Source organism: Oncorhynchus keta, unplaced genomic scaffold, assembly GCF_023373465.1.
Source record: "Oncorhynchus keta strain PuntledgeMale-10-30-2019 unplaced genomic scaffold, Oket_V2 Un_scaffold_984_pilon_pilon, whole genome shotgun sequence".
NCBI classification, from domain to species: domain Eukaryota; kingdom Metazoa; phylum Chordata; class Actinopteri; order Salmoniformes; family Salmonidae; genus Oncorhynchus; species Oncorhynchus keta.
In genome coordinates, this window is record NW_026291019.1 from 858687 (window position 1) to 869806 (window position 11120).

The 11120-nt window shown below is 44.6% G+C and overlaps 1 protein-coding gene across 2 annotated transcripts; it reads right to left on the minus strand.

The window, feature by feature from the left end:
- Positions 1-4543: 4543 nt before the first annotated feature.
- On the minus strand, positions 4544-11100 carry LOC118375021 (zinc finger protein 271-like). Of its 2 annotated transcripts, none has more exons than XM_052517819.1 (2): positions 10596-11100; positions 4544-7035 (listed from the first exon to the last, which is right to left on the minus strand). In XM_052517819.1, exons 1-2 carry the CDS (start codon positions 10795-10797, stop codon positions 5165-5167), a joined length of 2073 nt encoding a protein of 690 aa, XP_052373779.1. In that variant the 5' UTR covers positions 10798-11100; the 3' UTR covers positions 4544-5164. The 2 variants fall into 2 exon arrangements, with proteins under 2 accessions (XP_052373779.1, XP_052373780.1); XM_052517820.1 differs by having other exon boundaries at positions 10608-11099.
- Between the last annotated feature and the right edge of the window lie 20 nt (positions 11101-11120).

The window sequence follows — 11120 nt, forward strand, 5'->3', positions numbered from 1 at the left end:
ACCACTCCCTAGCATTCTCCTCGCCAATGTCCAGTCTCTTGACAACAAGGTTGATGAAATCCGAGCAAGGGTAGCATTCCAGAGGGACATCAGAGACTGTAACGTTCTTTGCTTCACGGAAACATGGCTCACTGGAGAGACGCTATCGGAGACGGTGCAGCCAGCTGGTTTCTCCACGCATCGCACCGACAGAAACAAGCATCTTTTTGGTAAGAAGAGGGGCGGGGGCGTATGCTTTATGGTTAACGTGACGTGGTGTGGCCAAAACAAAATACAGGAACTCAAGTCCTTCTGTTCACCTGATTTAGAATTCCTCACAATCAAATGTAGACCGCATTATCTACCAAGGGAATTCTCTTCGATTATAATCACAGCCGTATATATTCCCCCCCAAGCAGACACATCGATGGCTCTGAACGAACTTTATTTGACTCTTTGCAAACTGGAATCCATATATCCGGAGGCTGCATTCATTGTAGCTGGGGATTTTAACAAGGCTAATCTGAAAACAAGACTCCCTAAATTTTATCAGCATATCGATTGCGCAACCAGGGCGGGAAAAACCTTGGATCATTGCTATTCCAACTTCCGTGACGCATATAAGGCCCTGCCCCGCCCTCCTTTCGGAAAAGCTGACCAGGACTCCATTTTGTTGATCCCTGCCTACAGACAGAAACTAAAACAAGAAGCTCCCGCGCTGAGGTCTGTTCAACGCTGGTCTGACCAATCTGATTCCACACTCCAAGACTGCTTCCATCACGTGGACTGGGATATGTTCCGTATTGCGTCAGACGACAACATTGACGAATACGCTGATTCGGTGTGCGAGTTCATTAGAACGTGTGTTGAAGATGTCGTTCCCATAGCAACGATTAAAACATTCCCAAACCAGAAACCGTGGATTGATGGCAGCTTTCGCGTGAAACTGAAAGCGCAAACCACTGCTTTTAATCAGGGCAAGGTGACTGGAAACATGACCGAATACAACCAGTGTAACTATTTCCTCCGCAAGGCAATCAAACAAGCTAAGCGTCAGTATAGAGACAAAGTAGAATCTCAATTCAACGGCTCAGACACAAGAGGTATGTGGCAGGGTCTACAGTCAATCACGGATTACAAAAAGAGAACCAGCACCGTCACAGACCAGGATGTCTTGCTCCCAGGCAGACTAAATAACTTTTTTGCCCGCTTTGAGGACAATACAGTGCCACTGACACTGCCCGCAACTAAAACATGTGGACTCTCCTTCACTGCAGCCGACGTGAGGAAAACATTTAAACGTGTCAACCCTCGCAAGGCTGCAGGCCCAGACAGCATCCCCAGCCGCGCCCTCAGAGCATGCGCAGACCAGCTAGCTGGTGTGTTTACGGACATATTCAATCAATCCCTATCCCAGTCTGTTGTTCCCACATGCTTCAAGAGGGCCACCATTGTTCCTGTTCCCAAGAAAGCTAAGGTAACTGAGCTAAACGACTACCGCCCCGTAGCACTCACTTCCGTCATCATGAAGTGCTTTGAGAGACTAGTCAAGAACCATATCACCTCCACCCTACCTGACAACCTAGACCCACTCCAATTTGCTTACCGCCCAAATAGGTCCACAGACGATGCAATCTCAACCACACTGCACACTGCCTTAACCCATCTGGACAAGAGGAATACCTATGTCAGAATGCTGTTCATCGACTACAGCTCGGCATTTAACACCATAGTGCCCTCCAAGCTCGTCATCAAGCTCGAGACCCTGGGTCTCGACCCCGCCCTGTGCAACTGGGTACTGGACTTCCTGACGGGCTGCCCCCAGGTGGTGAGGGTAGGCAACAACATCTCCACCCCGCTGATCCTCAACACTGGGGCCCCACAAGGGTGCGTTCTGAGCTCTCTCCTGTACTCCCTGTTCACCCACGACTGCGTGGCCACGCACGCCTCCAACTCAATCATCAAGTTTGCGGACGACACAACAGTGGTAGGCTTGATTACCAACAACGACGAGACGGCCTACAGGGAGGAGGTGAGGGCCCTCGGAGTGTGGTGTCAGGAAAATAACCTCACACTCAACGTCAACAAAACTAAGGAGATGATTGTGGACTTCAGGAAACAGCAGAGGGAACACCCCCCTATCCACATCGATGGAACAGTAGTGGAGAGGGTAGTAAGTTTTAAGTTCCTCGGCATACACATCACAGACAAACTGAATTGGTCCACCCACACAGACAGCATCGTGAAGAAGGCGCAGCAGCGCCTCTTCAACCTCAGGAGGCTGAAGAAATTCGGCTTATCACCAAAAGCACTCACAAACGTCTACAGATGCACAATCGAGAGCATCCTGTCGGGCTGCATCACCGCCTGGTACGGCAACTGCTCCGCCCACAACCGTAAGGCTCTCCAGAGGGTAGTGAGGTCTGCACAACGCATTACCAGGGTCAAACTACCTGCCCTCCAGGACACCTACACCACCCGATGTCACAGGAAGGCCATAAAGATCATCAAGGACAGCAACCACCCGAGCCACTGCCTGTTCACCCCGCTATCATCCAGAAGGCGAGGTCAGTACAGGTGCATCAAAGCTGGGACCGAGAGACTGAAAAACAGCTTCTATCTCAAGGCCATCAGACTGTTAAACAGCCACCACTAACATTGAGTGGCTGCTGCCAACACACTGACTCAACTCCAGCCACTTTAATAATGGGAAATGATGTAAAATATATCACAAGTCACTTTAAACAATTCTACCTAATATAATGTTCCCTACATTATTCATCTCATATGTATACGCATATACTGTACTCTATATCATCTACTGCATCCTTATGTAATACATGTATCACTAGCCACTTTAACTATGCCATTTTGTTTACATACTCATCTCATATGTATATACTGCACTCAATACCATCTACTGTATCTTGCCTATGCCGCTCTGTACCATCACTCATTCATATATCTTTATGTACATATTCTTTATCCCCTTACACTTGTGTCTATAAGGTAGTAGTTTTGGAATTGTTAGCTAGATTACTTGTTGGTTATTACTGCATTGTCGGAACTAGAAGCACAAGCATTTCGCTACACTCGCACTAACATCTGCTAACCATGTGTATGTGACAAATAAAATGTGATTTGATTTGATTTGATGATGGTGTTGATGTGAGCCATGACTAGCCTTTCAGAGCACTTCATGGCTACCGGCGTGAGTACTACGGGGCGGTAATCATTTAGGCAGGTTACCTTTCTTGGGCACAGGGACTATGCTAGTCTGTTTGAGACATGTAGGTATTACAGACTCGGTCAGGGAGAGATTGAAAATGTCACTGAAGTCACTTGCCAGTTTGTCCGCACACGCTTTGAGTACACATCTTGCTAATCCGTCTGGCCCAGCAGCTTTGTGAATGTTGACCTGTTTAAAGGTCTTGCTCAAATCGGCTACGGAGAGTGTGATCACAGGGTCATCTGGAACAACATGTGCTCTCATGCATGCTTCAGTGTTGCTTGCCTCAAAGCGAGCATAAAAGGCATTTAGCTCGTCTGGTACGCTCGCCTCACAGGGCAGTTCGCGGCTGGGTTTCCCTTTGTAGTCCGTAATAGTTTTCAAGCCCTGCCACATCCGATGAGCATCAGAGCCGGAGTAGTACGATTCGATCTTAGTCCTGTATTGATGCTTTGCCCGTTTGATGGTTCATCAGAGGGCATAGCGGGATTTCTTATAAGCTTCCGGGTTAGAGCCTCGCTCCTTGAAAACAGCAGCTCCACCCTTTTGTTCAGTGCATATGTTGCCTGTAATCCATGGCTTCTGGATGCAGTTTTTACATAGAGTCGTGGCCAAAAGTTTTGAGAATGACACAAATATTAATTTCCACAAAGTTTGCTGCTTCAGTGTCTTTAGATATTTTTGTCAGATGTTACTATGGAATACTGAAGTATAATTACAGGCATTTCATAAATGTCAAAGGCTTTTATTGACAGTTACATGAAGTTGATGCAAAGAGTCAATATTTGCAGTGTTGGCCCTTCTTTTTCAGGACCTCTGCAATCCGCCTTGGCATGCTGTCAATTAACTTCTGGGCCACATCCTGACTGATGGCAGCCCATTCTTGCATAATCAATGATTCGAGTTTGTCAGAATTTGTGGGGTTTTGTTTGTCCACCCGCCTCTTGAGGATTGACCACACGTTCTCAATGGGATTAAGGTCTGGGGAGTTTCCTGGCCATGGACCCAAAATATCGATGTTTTGTTCCCCGAGCCACTTTGCCTTAAGGCAAGGTGCTCCAGGATCATGCTGGAAAAGGCATTGTTCGTCACCAAACCGTTCCCTGGATGGTTGGGAGAAGTTGCTCTCGGAGGATGTGTTGGTACCATTCTTTACTCATGGCTGTGTTCTTAGGCAAAACTGTGAGTGAGTCCACTCCCTTGGCTGAGAAGCAACCCCACACATGAATGGTGTGACCATAGTCCTCATGCTGTGCGACATCTCCTTCCCAAAAGATAAAGGATTTAATGTGTTTTTGTATTGAATACATGTATCGTGGAAATTACTACCAAGAACTCAGTCAAACTTTAATGAATAATTATTTTATATCAGCAAGCTGGAGAGATTGCAACAAACATAATGCACCAGAGTACACATCGGTCAGGAGCTCTTTCGGGGGAGTCCCGTTAATTCTCTTATATACTGCTTACACAGACAAGTTATATTTGCATGATTTACATTATTCATCATGAATTCATCATTAACATTTGGTTCATGCATGTGACTGGCGTCATCTATCTTAACTTACACAACCTCTTCTGGTCATTCTGCCAAAAGGTCTGAGGGTTCATGACCATCTCCCCCTCACATATCTACCCAGCATCTACAGGAACCAATGATTGTATAAGACAAGATGAACAATTTCTCTTCAGACAACATTTCCCCCACACATGAATACACACCTGGTATTGTTGAAATATTATTCTACATAAAAGTTATTTAATGGATAATAGGAATTAATTAAACAAGATATAGCTCTGAACACCCCCACCCCACCACACACCACTCCTACTCCGAGACATATGGATCCAGAGCTGCATATTATCTACAGGTTACCATGGTAATCAGACTTAGTAAACTGTTAGAGAATGGGAGATGGATGACTCTTCACAATATGTTTTCTATTGAAACTGTATTTAGGGATCTGGAACCGGTGCTGTAGAGGAGGGAGATGAAAGAAAACATGTTTGAGCTTTCTGGTGTTTTTTCAATGACCCTGAATAAGCAAAGCTCTTTCCACATAGACAAGAGTAAGGTTTCTCTCCAGTGTGTGTGAGCTGGTGTGTAGTCAGGCTGGAATCTTGAGAAAAACTCTTCTCACACTGATCACAGCTATAAGGTTTCTCTCCTGTGTGTATGCGTTGGTGTTTAGTCAGGTGTTCTGACGTCCTGAAACTCTTCCCACACTGATCACAGCTATAAGGTTTCTCTCCAGTGTGTGTGAGATGGTGTTTGGTCAGGGTGAAATCTCGAGCAAAACTCTTTCCACATTGATCACAGCTATAAGGCCTCTCTCCTGTGTGTATGCGCTGGTGTATAGTCAGGTGTCCTAAATTCCTGAAGCTCTTCCCACACTGATCACAGTTATAAGGTTTCTCGCCTGTGTGTATGCGCTGGTGTATAGTCAGGTATCCTGAACGATTGAAGCTCTTCCCACACTGATCACAGCTATAAGGCTTCTCTCCTGTGTGTATGCGCTGGTGTGTAATCAGGGCTCCTGAATGATTGAAACTCTTCCCACACTGATCACAGCTATAAGGCTTCTCTCCTGTGTGTATGCGCTGGTGTGCAGTCAGGTTTCCTGAACGATTGAAGCTCTTCCCACATTGATCACAGCTGTAAGGCTTCTCGCCTGTGTGTATGCGCTGGTGTGCTGTTAGGTCTCCTGATTGATTGAAACTCTTCCCACACTGATCACAGCTATAAGGCTTCTCTCCTGTGTGTAAGCGTTGGTGTATAGTCAGGTGTCCTGATTGATTGAAGCTCTTCCCACACTGATCACAGCTATAAGGCTTCTCTCCTGTGTGTGTGCGTTGGTGTTCGCTCAGGGTTCCTGAATGATTAAAGCTCTTCCCACACTGATCACAGCTATAAGGCCTCTCTCCTGTGTGTATGCGTTGGTGTGTAGTCAGGTGTCCTGAATGATTGAAGCTTTTCCCACACTGATCACAGCCATAAGGCCTCTCTCCTGTGTGTATGCGCTGGTGTGTAATTAGAGATCCTGAAAGAATGAAGCTCTTCCCACACTGATCACAGCTATAAGGCTTCTCTCCTGTGTGTATGCGCTGGTGTGTAATTAGGGATCCTGAATGATTGAAGCTCTTCCCACACTGATCACAGCTATAAGGCTTCTCTCCTGTGTGTATGCGCTGGTGTGTAGTCAGGTGTCCTGAACGATTGAAGCTCTTCCCACACTGAACACAGCCATAAGGCCTCTCTCCTGTGTGTATTCGCTGGTGTGTAGTCAGTTGTCCTGAACGATTGAAGTTCTTCCCACACTGATCACAGCTATAAGGCTTCTGTCCTGTGTGTATGTGCTGGTGTGCAGTCAGATCTCCTGACATCCTGAAGCTCTTCCCACAATGATAACAGCTATAAGGCTTCTCTCCAGTGTGTATGCGTTGATGTGTAGTCAGTGCTCCTGATTGATTGAAGCCCTTCCCACACCAATCACAGCTATAAGGCTTCTCTCCTGTGTGTATGCGCTGGTGTGTAGTCAGGTGTCCTGATTGATTAAAGCTCTTCCCACACTGATCACAGCTATAAGGCCTCTCTCCAGTGTGAAGCCGCTGGTGAATTATCAATTCTGTCTGTTTAGCAAAACTCTTCCCACAGTCAGAACAGCGGTGGTGTGGTTTCTTCCCTGTAAGTTTCTGCTGGTGTTTACTAAGATGTTCTGATCTGGAGAGACTCTTCTGGAGAGACGTCTTGTCAGCATCATGTTGATGTTGAGGCTCCCCAGATGATAAGCCCCTCCCACTGAGAGAGCAACGGTTAGGGCTGTCCGCTGTGAAACAAAGTGAATGAATAGCAGGTTAACCAATGGGACTTTGATAAATGCATTAAATTGAGTGAGAACCATGTTAGTTGTTATTTGATTAGCATATTTGACTCTGAAATTCAGACATGAAATTATGTGAAAACTATTTCTAAGATTCATACTTTCAGTTTCCCTAACTCACTGCTGTCATGACTTTCCCTCCCGGTTGATGATCAGAGTGCCCCCCCCCCCGAGAGGAAGGACTTTAACGACCGGTCATAAACTCTCTCTCGTGCGCGGCAGTATCGAGAAGTCAAAAATCCTTTGTGTGTAGAGAGAGAATTTGCCGCCAAAACGCCAACATCCAAAAGTGGATAATGAAACAATATTTCTCCCATAAAGAATGTGGGAAATGGTTGGTGGGGATTCAAACAATAATCATGTCAACAGTTGTTTTGCGTATAACTAAATACAGTTGAAGTCTGAAGTTTACATACACCTTACCCAAACACATTTAAACTCTGTTTTTCACAATTCCTGACATTTAATCCAAGTAGAAATTCCCTGTCTTAGATCAGTTAGGATCACCACTTTATTTTAAGAATGTGAAATGTCAGAATAATAGTAGAGAGAATGACTTATTTCAGCTTTAATTTCTTTCATCACATTGTCAGAAGTATACATACACTCAATTCGTATTTGGTAGCATTGCCTTTAAATTGTTTAACATTTTGGGTAGCCTTCCACAAGCTTCCCACAACAAGTTGGGTGAACTCAGATTTGTAGTCCTCCTTGCTCACACATGCTTTTTCCTAGTTCTGCCCACAAATGTTCAATAAGATTGAGGTCAGGGCTTTGTGTTGGCCACTCCAATACCTTGACTTTGTTGTCCTTAAGCCATTTTGCCAAAACTTTGGAAGTATGCTTGGGGTCATTGTCCATTTGGAAGACCCATTTCCGACCAAGCTTTAACTTAACTGATGTCTTGCTTCAATATATCCACATAATTTTCCTTTCTCATGATGCCATCAATTTTGTGAAGTGCACCAGTCCCTCCTGCAGCAAAGCACCCCATAACAAGATGCTGCCACCCCAGAGCTTCACAATTGGGATGGTGTTCTTCGGCTTGCAAGCCTCCCCCCTTTTTTACTCCAAACATAAGATGGTCACCATGGCCAAACAGTTCTATTTTTGTTTCCTCAGACCAGAGGACATTTCTCCAAAAAGTACAACCTTTGTCCCCAGAGTCTGGATTTTTTTTATGCTGTTTTGCAGCAGTGGCTTCTTCCTTGCTGAGCGGTTATGTTGATATAGGACTCGTTTCACTGTGGATATAGATACTTAGTACCTGTTTCCTCCAGCATCTTCACAGGGTCCTTTGCTGTTGTTCTGAGATTTATTTGCACTTTTCGCTCCAAAGTACGTTCATCTCTAGGAGACAGAATGTGTCTCCTTCCTCAGCGGTATGACGGCTGCATGGTTCCATGGTGTTTATACTTACATACTATTGTTTGTACAGATGAACGTGGTACCTTCAGACGTTTGGAAATTGCTCCCAAGGATGAACCAGACTCGTGGAGGTCTACAATTTTCTTTGAGATCTTGGCGGATTTCTTTTTCCCCCCCGATGACGTCAAGCAAAGAGGCACAGAGTTTGAAAGTAAGCCTTGAAATACATCCACAGGTACACCTCCAATTTACTCAAATTATGTCAATTAGCCTATCAGAAGCTTCTAAAGCCATGACATAATTTTCTGGAATTTTCCAAGCTGTTTAAAGGCACAGTCAACTTAGTGTATGTAAACCTGTGGCCCATCGGAATTCAAATCAAATTTTATTTGTCACATACACATGGTTAGCAGATGTTAATGCGAGTGTAGCGAAATGCTTGTGCTTCTAGTTCCGACAATGCAGTAATAACCTACAAGTAATCTAACTAACAATTCCAAAACTACTGTCTTATACACACAAGTGTTGGGGGATAAAGAATATGTACATAAAGATATATGAATGAGTGATGGTACAGAGCGGCATAGGCAAGATACAGTAGATGGTATCGAGTACAGTATATACATATGAGATGAGTATGTAAACAAAGTGGCATAGTTAGTGGCTAGTGATACATGTATTACATAAAGATGCAGTAGATGATATAGAGAACAGTATATACATATACATATGAGATGAATAATGTAGGGTATGTAAACATTATATTAGGTAGCATGGTTTAAAGTGGCTAGTGATATATTTTACATCATTTCCCATCAATTCCCATTATTAAAGTGGCTGGAGTTGAGTCAGTGTGTTGGCAGCAGCCACTCAATGTTAGTGGTGGCTGTTTAACAGTCTGATGGCCTTGAGATAGAAGCTGTTTTTCAGTCTCTCGGTCCCAGCTTTGATGCACCTGTACTGACCTCGCCTTCTGGATGATAGCAGGGTGAACAGGCAGTGGCTCGGGTGGTTGTTGTCCTTGATGATCTTTATGGCCTTCCTGTAACATCGGGTGGTGTAGGTGTCCTGGAGGGCAGGTAGTTTGCCCCCGGTGATGCGTTGTGCAGACCTCACTACCCTCTGGAGAGCCTTACGGTTGTGGGCGGAGCAGTTGCCGTACCAGGCGGTGATACAGCCCGCCAGGATGCTCTCGATTGTGCATCTGTAGAAGTTTGTGAGTGCTTTTGGTGACAAGCCGAATTTCTTCAGCCTCCTGAGGTTGAAGAGGCGCTGCTGCGCCTTCTTCACGATGCTGTCTGTGTGGGTGGACCAATTCAGTTTGTCTGTGATGTGTATGCCGAGGAACTTAACTTGCTACCTTCTCTACTACTGTTCCATCGATGTGGATAGGGGGCTGCTCCCGCTGCTGTTTCCTGAAGTCCACAATCATCTCCTTAGTTTTGTTGACGTTGAGTGTGAGGTTATTTTCCTGACACCACACTCCGAGGGCCCTCACCTCCTCCCTGTAGGCCGTCTCGTCGTTGTTGGTAATCAAGCCTACCACTGTTGTGTCGTCCGCAAACTTGATGAACTTGACCATTTATGTGCATGTGACGCGAGCAGTGTGGTCAGCATGTTACTTTATTTGGCACATAGGCACTTGGTATAGTCATATTTTAATTCAATGTTTTGAGATAGAAGAAAATACATGTATTTAGATGTACATGACAGAATGTTTAAAATTAGGTGAAAAATATTTTTGGACCAAGGTACACTTAAATATCGGTGGAATGACCGATATTTTCATCAATATATAATTATTAAATGAATGACTAAAGTGCATAAAGATGGCAGGATTCTGATATGACGTCATTGTTTTAGCACTATCCACTGAGTTCTGAAACTACGGTGAGCGACATTGTGTTGATTTATTGGAACATTGAACAATCTACTTTTTTGGTTTTTCAAATTGCCGACATCTTGAAGCTAAAATTGGGATCATGTTTACTGTGCTAATGACCATACCACTAGTAAAGGACAGCAAAGTAGAATACAGTGAACTCAGCAAAAGGAATAATTTGTGGTAAGTAATGCAGGCAGCCATCTTTATGCACCTCCGCTATCATTTCAGAAGCACTGTAGTCTAATCTACACACCATGGTTCTTACTTAATGAAATCAAATCTCCCTCTTCCTTCTCTTCTTCTCCTCTCTCAGTTCCACTCTGCCCCGGTGTTTTCCTGCAGTCAACCAGACCCAGCAGTAAAGCGGTCCCGGGAGACTTTTGACCTGGGGACTCCAGGAAGGTGGAGGGGAACGGAATAGCTTTGTCCTGTTGGACACAAGAAATATTAATCATAGTTAATTATTAAACTAAATATTTGATTAATTTAGTCTACAACTCTGATTGATTTGGGTGTATCCCTAGAATAACTCCTTTTCCTCAAATGTTCAATCGTTCACTACTTCCCACGACAGGGTAGCCTAGTGGTTAGAGTGTTGGACTAGTAACCGAAAGGTTGCAAGTTCAAATCCCCGAGCTGACAAGGTACATATCTGTCGTTCTGCCCCTGAACAGGCAGTTAACCCACTGTTCCTTGGCCATCATTGAAAATAAGAATTTGTTCTTAACTGACTTGCCTAGTAAAATAAAATAAAAATAGTATTGGGTTGGTGGAGGCA